Source organism: Aythya ferina (assembly GCF_964211825.1).
Source record: "Aythya ferina genome assembly, chromosome: 10".
Lineage (NCBI taxonomy): Eukaryota > Metazoa > Chordata > Aves > Anseriformes > Anatidae > Aythya > Aythya ferina.
The window spans coordinates 21,329,706-21,342,308 of NC_140306.1; the positions used below are offsets into that span (position 1 = coordinate 21,329,706).

The 12,603-nt window shown below is 34.7% G+C and overlaps 1 protein-coding gene across 18 annotated transcripts in view; it reads right to left on the bottom strand.

The window, feature by feature from the left end:
• The window catches only part of ERC2 (ELKS/RAB6-interacting/CAST family member 2), a 547,528-nt gene that overhangs the window by 219,565 nt on the left and 315,360 nt on the right, over positions 1–12,603 (bottom strand). For all 18 annotated transcript variants that reach the window (XR_014696351.1, XR_014696352.1, XR_014696353.1 and 15 more), the window contains one exon: positions 11,565–11,725. Coding sequence is in view for 3 of the 18 variants with exons in the window: in XM_084530654.1 (XP_084386780.1) it covers positions 11,565–11,725 (161 nt within the window). In the remaining 15 variants the exon portion in view is untranslated. The remainder of the gene's footprint in view (positions 1–11,564; positions 11,726–12,603) is intronic.

A 12,603-nucleotide genomic window follows, 5' to 3' on the forward strand; every position in this document is an offset into this window, starting at 1 on the left:
CAGGATGGTGCTCATGTATATGTAGCCACAAAAGCACTATATATTGGTTTTGTTTCACCAGCTTTGTTTCAGTTCTTGACATTTGAATTGATAAGCAGGGGGAGTAAGCACCCAAAACAAAACTGGAAAGCTTCTTTCATATACACTAGATCTGCAAGTATTTTTAAATGGGTAGAAGGTATTTTCTTTAAACTCATGAATGTCAGAATATATTCCACTCTGTTAAGAGGGTATTAGGTTGCCAGATGTCAGATGATGATCTACCAGACTTCTTGGGTTTCTATTCTTTAAGAATCACATAATAATCTCTTCTTTGATGCTACTGAATCTCACAATAGTCCCAGCACCAGCTCCTGCTCTACCCCCAGACTTGAACCACTTACTTTTTATTTACAGACCACACAGAAAACTAAAAAGAGATCAGTTTCTCAAGATAGTCATGAGAGACCTGGATGAGGTTGTACAGTTAACAAAAATACCCAGAAGTTATCAAACACTGTAGTTCCCCTGAGTAGCGATGAGATGGTTTGGAACTTTTAAAGCACCGTTTTTTTAAAGTTCAGATCCTTCTTCCTATTACCTGTATAACTCCTTTCCTAATTAGTGTTTGAGACCCAGTTCACCAGAAGATGCAGACAGCTGAACACAGCTACCCTGAAGTCCCCTCCCTACTGCTGCTAACCGATGCAATAAGGTCTCAGGCTCACACCTGGCTGCATTTTCTCCAAAACTCTTCCAGTCAGTAAGGTTGAAAAGCAGTTGAAAGTATCTATGCTAGCTTTGATTCTGTGTTCCACACAGAGGTGATGAATTATTTCAGCTGTCCTATGAACTCTACCTTTGACATTTTCTCCTCAGTTTACTCATTTTCTCCTCTGTTTGCTAACTTGAAAGATGGCTCAGAGAAGTTAAAAGTACAGAAGAACACAGTAGTAAATGCAATGACTGTCTCCGATCAATCTACATCTTCCCTCCCACCTAGAAGATGAGAACCATGCAACTTAGTCTTTAAAAGAATACAAGGTGAGTTTTCTGGGATGTAAAAAAGAAGAACCATTGGTAACTAAAATGATAGTAGCAATACAATGATCCTCAGATGACTGCATAGCCTAATTTTAGTCAGAGTCAAATGCAAAAAAATATAAACTACACGTTTGAGGTAGCAGTGGTTAGAAACTGGGAAGCGTGTAACCACAAAAAGGGTATTTTTACATTTCTAACATAAGCTAGTGAATCACAGTTTCCCAGTACTTTATAGATATTTACAAAACTAAAGCTGGATTTTTATTTATTTATTTATTTATTTATTTATTTATTTTTGAGAGAAATTCAGAATCATATTATATACTCTTTCACTTCCATTCCCCAATATACCTTTACATACTAAAATACAACATCATAAGTGTAGTACTTCTATTAGAATTATGCAAGTTCCTCCACAAATGCAACAGTACTACTTAGCAACAATTGTAAATCTTACCACTAACATTATTTGCATAGATTTGTGCTGTCACCAAGCTTTTGTTTCACCTTGAAAAGTTTATCTAGTCCATTGAAGCTACTTTACACTAAGGAAGCAAGCCAAGGTGTCCTTTTAAGGTGATGTTTATCCTGAACACATCAGTTTGACTATAAGACATAGCACAGACTTATATATGTACCATCTTATATGTATACCTACTTAAATAGGACTTCTCTTTACTAACATCCACTGGCACACTGCACAACAGTGTGGACATAGCCAAGTTTGTTCATAATCAGACAAAATTGAGACAAGTTCATCCTAATTTCCATTGACATTAAGTCATTATCTGGCAGCCTCTGTAAACAGCAACCCAGCACTGAAAGGAAAGGTGTCATTCATTAGAAATTCAGTATTTTCACACATATGTGTGTGCTATGCTGTATGCCATATTTCACCAATTATATTTGAAAAAGAGCCCTCCTTTTACTATGATATTTCTACACTCATACTGTTCAGATAGAGTTGGCAGTAAATAAAATGATACATGTTCTTTTTGCTATCTTGTTTGTTACTGTAATGCTTAATGGCCTGGCACTCTATATAAGACCTGGCACTCTACTAATAAGGAGTACTGAACAGTCTCGTCAGGCTTACGTTCAATATTGGAAAGTTATACATGCTTCAGTGGGAGGGCATAAACACCACCAGAACAATAATGTGACATTCTCACTTTGATTTCAAATCTGGTGTGAGTGTGTTTCACTCCCCAAAAGAAATGCTTAGATTGATTTCAAGATGAAGACTTCCATGACAATAGAGAAGGTTTCACTATACCAGTTAGATAAAGGAGTAAATCTGACTTATGCCTCAACATGAAGAAAGACTGCCACGTAAGCCCACTCCTTACTAAACATGATACACTTATGAATGCCTCAGACACTAGAAGGAAAACTTCAAGCACATCTTGCACCTTATTAGCCACCAGAGAACCTAAATCTGAAAAAACAAAGCAATAGGAAATATAATTTATTTTTCCACAATACACAGAGAAGTACTTGTTTTGCTGAGAGCATGGAGAGGTTGAAGGAATGAGGAAGCACAAGGAGACAGCAGTGAATTTACTTCATAGAGCATAAGGAGTAATGGGAAGGCAGGGAAGGTTAACCATTTTTTTTCCCTTCTGCCATTAAGAAAGCTGTTTTGCTTGATTGCTTTTGATTCTGTTCTCTACTGACTTTATAAAACCTTTTTTCTTTTACCAGAAAACACTGCCATAAACATTTCTAAGCACATAGTATATTTTTATACAGTATTAAACAATAGTCCAGTAATTTAGTTTAAATGACACAAACCTTTAAATTTCTTTGGTTCTCCATTTTCATAAATGGAGAGTTTATATTAACTAAGTATTGCCCCATCAGGGAGACCTTCAGCTTATAATTCCCACCACTTTACTGAATGTCATGAGATAGGTCTCAAGCATGCAAGATTTGCTACTGGAAAAAGGAAAAAAGAGACCCATCATATTTTGAGGTCTAAAATGCAGAAACATCTGCTAGAATCATATTCAGTTGGCTGAGGTTAGGAATATGGGAGCCTGCAGTTGATCAACACTGCCCTAGGTGTCATGGAGGCCAGTGGGAATAACACTAAGAGGGTTTCAGTAGACAAGGGTGTAATTCAGTTAGCATAAAAAAAATCCATGGAACATAAGCCTAATTTTTTTTTTTTTTTTCTCCTTTCAGCCTCCTACTCCTTGCTTTTGAGCCACCTGTTCCCTGTTCTTTTGAGTATATTGTCAGAGGCAGAGGCCTTCACTTTCCCATGCTGGCTGAACTTCAAAACAAATACCATCCTATTTCATCATTTTTATCATTAGTAACTTTTAATGTACTAAAAGCACATTTAGATAGCTTTAAAACAAACCATATAGACATTTGCCAATATCAGTAATTATAGATTAGTGGTTTTTTGTTTGTTTGTTTTGTTTTGTTTTCTACAACACTGTTTTGGTAAAATGATTTTCTTGCTTTATATTGCCTTACATTAAAAAAAAAAAAAACAAAAACAAAAACAAAAAAACTTGTGCAATTGAAACCTGAAAAAAGCGTAATTCTTAGTAAATAGCACACACAATTTTTGTCCATGTAAATAGTTAACATACATAAACTCACCAGTAAATTAACTTCTGATAAAAATTGTAAGTTTACTCATTGGCCTGAATTTTCCAAGTCCAGACCAAAATTTTCATTCTTTAGTTTTGTACAGCTCTCTCCTTTTACCGTTATCCATATTGCACTTCATACTAAATCCTATTCCCTTCTTACTCTTATATACTATCCTTCTCACCATTGTCTGAACACTACCTCACATGAATTTAGAATACTGTGAATGAAGATATAACCACGGGTTATACTGCTTTATTTTAAGCCCTAGCACATTTATAAAGTCAAAACCAGAGTGGTTTAGTTTAAAGAGGCAGATTAAAAAAAAAAAAAAAAAAAAAAAACACAATTTAAAAAGACAAGCAAAATCAATAATTTTGTAGTTGTTTCTTCAAACGTCTATTTGCATGACAAAAGAAAAAACAAAAAGACTCTACTCCTGAAAGTCCTGCTAGCAGCTTGTGATGCCTGCAAACCTGAATGGCTGTGAATCCTGTCTGACTTCTAAGAGGTCCAGACCCCAGAGAGTGTAAGTATCATACCACACTCTTACAACCTGCACTTTAAAACAATCATTTTGTCAATTGTATCATCTTGTAAATACACTTATTCCCTATAGGTCAACAGAAGCTAAAGGTTATTCAAACTGTGGTCTTTATTATTTCCAGAGAGCAGTAGTTGATTTAATATAATGGGTTCTCAAAAAATGATTTAAAAACACCTGACCATTAACTATGCATACATGCATGGTCATTGTGTTACAGTACAAAGGATCAATGTGGAAGAAAAGAGCTTATACTACAGAGAGAAAATAAATATTAGGAACATAGTTCAAGAACAATAGCCGAAGAGTAAAAGGAAGTATACCTCTTGTCCATGAATTTGTCTAAGCCCTTTTTGAACCACCTGATGCCATCTGCCTTCTGGGGAAGCAAGTTCCTGAAGGTCTCCAACCAATGACCCTGTAAAGCAGGACTTCTCTCTCTTTTGAATCAATCACTGATTAACTTCAACAAGTGCCTGGTATTCCTCATTCTGGGGGATCTGTCAAACAACAGTTCCACATTCAGCCTCTGCCTGCCTTTGTGATTCCGTAAACTTCAAACATATCCTACCCCTGCACTCCCCAGAGTGAAGAGTCTTTAAGTCCCTGCTCATAAAGCAGCTGCAGGATCCCCTTGATCTCTTTACCACTCAAGTTCTGGGAAAGCTGTAGAAGAAGAAAAGCCCTAGAAAGTATTTTCGAACTTCCAACTGAAAATGTTTGCTGGAACACCACTGCCCAGCTCCATACTGCTATTCTTCTACTGAGGCAAGGTACCAGAGGGAGTAGAGAATTAATGGCAACAAAGTCAGAAATAAAAGTCTGCTACTAGAATACAGGGGTACAACTACCATCAAAGTCCCTTGCTGCTTAGCAGATGCTTCTAAACCTTAGATCATAGGAATCTAGATGATCATTTTTACAGCTACAGAGACTGAAGCTTAAATTCCTATCGTTTCTTGAGAATGTCACTCATTGAAATGTGTAATTAATCCAAAATAATTGTGAGGAAAACAGGTCAAGACTCAGACATTTTTTAGATCAGAAAATTAAGCACGTTTTCATAACCATCTATGTGTTATCCTGAATATGTTTGAACCACTCTTTCTGGTTCATATTCAGGCAATGCTTTCATGACATAAAAAGCACTACTGCTATTCCACAACAGAAAGGAGGACATCACTTTCCTGGGTGGGAAATGCATTTAAAGCGTTACTGTGCTCTCCTACTGTCTGAAGAGGACAGGAAACATGGGAGAGGCTCCAGCTTGGATACACACACAAAAAAAAGCAGGCAAAATGCAGCCCTTCATAGCCATGTAGGCAAGAAAGCCTAAATTGATCTTACTACCTTCAACAGCAGGTGTAAATCTACCTTGAAAATAAAATATGACCTTAAGAAAAAAATGAAGAAATGACACTTGCTTCCCATGCTGATAAAGTTTCAAGTATCACATACCAGATAAAATAAAATCAAAATATTTTATAGTTTAGTCTGAACCTATGACTCTCAAGTGAACAGAAATTTGGTGACACTTGTGTATTTAAAAATAGAAATATTTTGCCAAGTAAACAGTTCAATCATTCTGTTCTCACAGAGAGAAACATTTTATTGTTTTGTACCCCTTCATTGTTTACAAAAGAAAAACATCTCTTAATTTTAGTCAAGAAAGCTTCTGTTCCAGAGAACAAAGCCTTCATTTGGGTTTCTCTAATCTTTATGGTGTTTGCAAGTTGGTGTCAAAAATGTTAGTCAAGGCATGCTGTGTTACAGGTCTATGGGGCAAAAGCAGTCACAAGAGACTTTCCACCCAAGTTAGGAGACCATATTACCATTCTAACTACTTCCTATGGAAGTCACAGTTGTATCAACATCCTGCTGTTTTGTTTGTATTTAACTTGGGATATGACTCTGTACACTCTCAGCATGAATCCTACAATTAAATGAAAGCAGTCCACAGGTTACTAAAAAACAGTCTAGTGTTCTACATTCAAAATGGAACATTTTTTTGAGACAATCAACTTGCTACCAAATCACTGAACACATTTATGGTATACTATTCTAAAGTTGAAACAAGCCAAAATAATAATTCTAACAACAACAACAAAAAAGTAACCTAGTTTCTGAAAAATATTTTTTCTCCACAGCTATTTATACACTAGTCTGTTATCTAACTTATTAAGTAAAAATATGGTTTTTTAAATAATTCATGTGAGAGAAATTATCATAACTTTCTCCAAATATAGACTGTAATAGTCTAAGAAATCTGACTCCGGTATATTTGCTCAAAATTCAATTCAAAGAGTATTTTTTAGTGTCATGTATCCACTATTATTAATTTAGCCTAGAACTATCTGCAAGGTAGGTGGTGACTTATTTTAGGATAGTTCTTCAATACAACAGCATTAAAAAAAAAAAAAAAAAGCATAAGCAAAGCAATTTTGCCGACTTTTTTTTTTTTTTTCAGTAAAAACACCTCCGTTTCTAGTGTAGGCAAGAGAAGGTTATCTACCTCCTTGCTTTTCTTACCTAAAAGAAAAAAAGAAAACAAAAAAAGACTGCACAACTAGTAACACAGAAAGCAGACAGCGTCTGTAGAGAAGCTATCCTTTTAAGTGCTTCTAAAGAGGGAGTTCCAAGCAATTTCAAAGCATAGTTCCAAACTTATATCACCTTGACAATTTCTCCCCCCTTGCTACATGATTTTCTTCATCTTTGCTGCTATGGAAGATCCCAAAAAAAAAAAAAAAGATAACTTAATGACTCTATGCAAGAAGAGACCCTACATTTTCACCAGGGATTTTCCATTTGAGTCTCAGGCTTCTGGCCTATGTACGCACTGAACAGGTGAATTGCCTACACAATGACTCCAAATGTTCCACATGTGCTGGATTTACCACTCACACAGTGACTTCAGAAGAGGTTTTGGCCATAGCTGTACCCACAGTGATGAGGAAGAAATCACTGTCCTATGGGTTACTGAACCTCTTAGACTGAAGTAGGACATAATTAGGCAAAAACTCACTGAGTTCCTTTCCCTTCCCAAGTACCAGTCTGAGATGGTAATGGATGGAAACAGTAATAGGAGAAGGTAAGGCAGGGGCATGAGCTGATTCATCCAGGTGCTGGAAGCATGTCTATGTTCCATGAACATGCCAGAGCTGCAGCTCCTGCTGTGCTTCTACACAGATGTGAAATTGCCACCTTCTACTTTGAGTAAAATTTATAGATGGAAAAGTGGGAGGATGTCTAGGGAGAACCAGATGAACGGTAAACTTCACTGTACTTCTGCTACTAATATTCCATAAAATATTTTTACTTTCTTACGAACTATGACTACCTAGTTTTGCATATTACAGTCTTCCCCTTAGGCTGTGATCTCTGACTTCCAGAATTCATTCAATGTCCCTCTTCATCCCTGTGATGTCTGCAAAAAGCTTACTTGAAGCCATTTTTATGCATCCATGGTACAATTTCCTGCACTAAAAGGGAGGAAGGGACCAGTCAGACAAAGTCACAGACAATCTTGCTTTGATTCACTTCCCTGCAACAAGTTTCCTACTTGCTCTGTGCAGCTGCTCCTAACCAGTTCCTTAAACCAAAGTGACTCAGAGTATGGTCTTGCATCCAAGATTGGCACCTAGTGGCAAATGCCAATGCTCAGTCCTTTTTTGGCAGATCAGCCGAACAACCAGCCCAGGAGGTAAAAGTGTAGTCTGGGTTCAGCACTTCTGCAAAGAGTGGCAGCTGGTAGGACTGAATGCATGGTGGAAAAAACATGTTATCCTCTTCTTCCTACAAATATTTCATCCTTGACTATACACAGGTGTTGTTAAACAAATAAAGTAAACATAAGAAAAAACAGAGATAAGCAATATTCATTTATTATTTTCAGTTGAAAAAAAAAAAAAGAAGATGAACATTCTTAAACAAAGGAAGGAATGTTTAATTTTATACTGACACCGTAAGAAAATTTACTGCAAAATCTAATTTAAGAATTAAAGTTTGTTTTTTTTGTTTATTTTTTGTTTGTTTGTTTGTTTGTTTTTGACAGCACAGCAACATTTGATTTTTGTTATTGAATTAAAGGACTAGTAGCTGGTTATTTTATTAGGAGATCTTTAATGCTGCATTTGAAGTAACCTGATTTATTCCACAATAGGGAATACATGTATATATGTATTTTTCTTCTGAAAATTCGTAGTGAATTTCAGGGCAAAGTTGCTTCCAACAAAACTGGTTTAGCAATACTCACAGGTGGCAGCATGAACTTCATCAAAGGCAAGGAGATTGCTCCACCTTTCAGACTCTTGGCAAGAATTTCATTCAGGTTGCTCTGAAAGCTTCAGTGTAGTAAGTTGATTGCTAAAGGAAATGCTCAGTAATTACAGTCAGAGCTCATAAATTAAGAATTTACTGGTCTTCAAGACAAAACATGAAGTTCATTTTTTTTGCAAATATTTGGAGATTAAGCTTTGGAGATTACTGCTAAGTGTACCTTTTTTGTCACATGTAACTAAGTTACTGAAGGATCATTGAATGAATGCAAAACCACAAAGATATCTTCTTTTTCTAAATCTTCAATTTAAACATATTGCTAATTGAAGTGTAGAAAGTGAATTTAAGGGATTTTTAACCAAGAAAACCCCAAGTTTTTGTAACAAAGTTGGTGATTTTTATTTTAATATGTGTTAATATCCGTGTTTGCAGACAGAAGATGAAATGTATATAATGTAGAAGCAGTATTAAACTTCCTTCTATGACCATTGGCTCTCCAGGTCAAACTTTATTATCTTTCAAAGGGAAAACAATTTTCACTATTTATAAAAAGATTACCTATTCCATATAGTGAGATCCACATTCCGTAAGTAAGTATTTTTATATAAAAATACTCATCCATCTATACAGCTATCTAATTTTGTTACGGGTGGGTTTCAGAGTTTTGGAAGGATCCATCATACAGGAAAGGACCCTCTATATGAAAGCATTTTGTATGCTCTGTGGTCATGAAAGCATGTTCAACAAATATGGCACTTTTGAAACATCTGATAAAAGAAAAAACCCACCTCATAACACATTACAAGTTTTTACCTTCCAGCTCTTTGTATTATGAAATGAATAGGCTTTCCTAGAAAACTTCTCAGTAGGCTCTGTTCCTTCTTGCAGACACTCAGAAAACAAAAACATCTTGGAAAGAGTAGTTTGCATATATATATTTCTAACAACCAATTTTTAATTTCAGGCCAACTAAAACATTTCTACTGATGATAAACCTTTTTTTTTAAAAGCATCAAAATGGCTTTTGACATACTACACAACAGATTTTTTTTTAAAGAAACAATCAGTTATTAAGATATAAGCTCATTGATTTTATTTTGCTTGGAGGTAGAACAAGCATAAATTATTAAGACAATTAGGTAACATGATGGATTTGAACACATGGTGCATTTTGCTGTTAACATGAACGCATAACTTCCATTAATGTCATTATGAGTTATGCATATACTGTGCAAAAAATAAAAATAAAATATGACCATAAGAAAAATGTTTCCTCCAGGACTAAAATAGTAATATTTTTATAGACATTGGGGGTGGGCTTGGGGGGGGGGGGGGGGGTGAATCTTATATTTAGAAAGTACAATACAAATGCAAATCTTTCTCCAAACTTTAACACTTAGAAATTCTTTAGAGTAAATCTCATGTTTTCACGTATTTGCATCAAGACAGGAGGAACTTCATGTTTATCTCCTTCCATCCAACTACCTTTCCTTCAGTGTACTTATGTAGTTCCCCATTCAAAAAGACAAACCAGATAATGAATAACATTAAGCTGCTATCCACTTTTATTCTAAACTTCCTTAAATTACTGAATTTATATAGGGACATGTAATGACAACTGAAGAAATTACATAAAACTGACAACCAATTGCAGCCAGTAAATTAAAATGGATCTTGGCAATGTCAGCCAGATGGGCCTAGAACGCAGAGTTATGTTTGGAACTTGAACATAATATAAGCATAGGAAATCATCGTGAATGTTCTTAAACACACACTGCATGCCTATTTAACTGGAAGCTAGCAGCCAAGAACTGTAATCACCGAGTATTAAATACTAAAATGATAAATAAAAGTTATGGTCAATGCTGCCAATTAATAAATTATCCTAAAATAAAGTAAAAGGAAGTAAAAATGATTATGTGAATTTGTCATTATTCTCATTATTTGTGCTCTCTGTTCAGTAATATTTTGCCATGTGATTTAATATGTATTGTTTTGTTCTCAAGAAACAGTCCAATGCATTACACAGAAAATAAATGACTACTTGAAAAATGGTTGTTCTGAACATCTAGGTTATTGTAAATTGTGAATCAGTATTTACATATTAAGAAAAAGCATATAATATTCAATACATCACATAATACTGCAATGCGTATGTGTTTCCAGTTTTCTGTATAGATATACACCTCATTAAAGTCAAAAGCAGAAGTTTTTTCTAATTTTACTGGGAACACTCATGGTTACATCACAGTGTTTCTTCACCTATGTTACACAGCAGCCATTATTAAAATCTACTTTTATAAAACTGTAGAAGCATATGTGGTCATTTGCCATTTTGTATTTTTTATAGCACTATTTCTATGATTATGTACCTCCCTTTAAAATGTAAGGATAATTATAACAACTTAGCTAAAGCTAAATACTTCTTAAATGGTTTTGTTTTTCTTTTTCTCTCGCAATAAAATAGTTTGGAAATTATAACTGAGGATTTTATTTCTTGAACATTAATTATACACTTACCAACCTAGACTAGTCATAATAGCATCAGCCCTTTCTGGCAAATGCCATTTTTAAACACATTTTAGAGCCTTAATATGCTGTAATTACAGATACTTTCCTTTATCACGTGTAGAAAGTTAGATTTAATTACAGGTCTATCTTCCTTTGCCAGTTCTGTACACATATACGGAAATAATGTGAACACAGATCTGTATTTGTATCTGTTGTTGTTTTTAACCCATTAAATTCAATAAACTTTGCACCACTCACAAAGTTTATAAACATCTCTCTTTGCATTTGACACTAACAGGAACTCCAACACACAATTGTCACTGAAATACAGGGACTTAAATCCTCTGTTTTTCATGGAAGTTACACTGCACTGGTATTTTACTTGCATGTAACAAAGGACAGCTTTCAAAAAAAAAATCTCATATCAATTGTTAAGTAATGAAATTACTTCTAAAATTAACACTCTTGCTTTATACCTTTCAAAAGGAATTTAGGTCCTACAACTATTGGAAAACCTTATATATAGACAAAAAATAGCTGGAAAAAAAAAATCCTGAGAAAAAAAAAAAAATCTAGAAATAGAGAAACTGAATGCACTTACTTCATTTCTAGAATTTCTTCAAGCTGTTTTCTCCGCTCTATTCTTAGGTTAGCCAGATGTGCTTCCTTCTCAGCCAAAGACTGCTGTGTTGAGGCAAGACGAGCTTTGGTAGAATCTAATTCTTGTCTAGTCTTTTCCAATGCATTCATCAGTTCTTCTACCTAAAAGAAGGAGAACTTTTTAAGCTCTATAGTAAGCTTAATGAGTAAATCTTAAATCTATGTAAATACAGAAGAAAAAAAAATCCACACACAACAGGAATTATTTTAAGTAAAAGGCTGTTCAAATCCATTCCTATTTTAAAAACTAACAAAATTAAATACAAGTAATAATAATAATAACATCGTAATAAGTAACATTTATACAAACCAGAACAAATACAAATTGCCAGAAATTTATTTAACCTGGAACACTGCCACGCAGAGACACAATTTACAAATATTTTCTGCACCATTTATATTTTTATAATTCAGGGTGTTGGTAACCCATCACAATAGTAATTTCAGAAATTTTACATGCAGATAATAGATATGTACTTTAATATAAAAACTTAGCATGGTCATCCACATATTTTTCATCAGAAAATGCACATCCTTCTGCACTGGAACAGATTGCCTATGGAAGCTGTAGACTCTCCAAATCTTGACTGAATGAAACCTAGAGAATCTGATCATACTTTGAAGTTATCCCTGCTTCGAGAAGACATTTAGATTGCATCACCTCCAGTGGTCCCTTCTAACCCAAATTATTCCCTGGTTCTGAACTTTAAATGTCTGTCATTGCTCTAATAGCAACCAAGTTACTTTCCTCATGACAACTATGAGAATCTCTGAAATATGGAATATGGGAAAGTCATGTGATCCCACTGTTTCTTTAGCATTGGTAAACATAACTGAATTTATGGTAAATTACTTGCAGGAATTCAGAAAAACTTCCTGTTTTCAGAAAACAATATTTAGAAGTAAAAAAGTGTTTGCTATGCTGTATTAAATTATTTGAAGAACAAGCTGTAGAGCAGAGACAACTACATATGTCACCT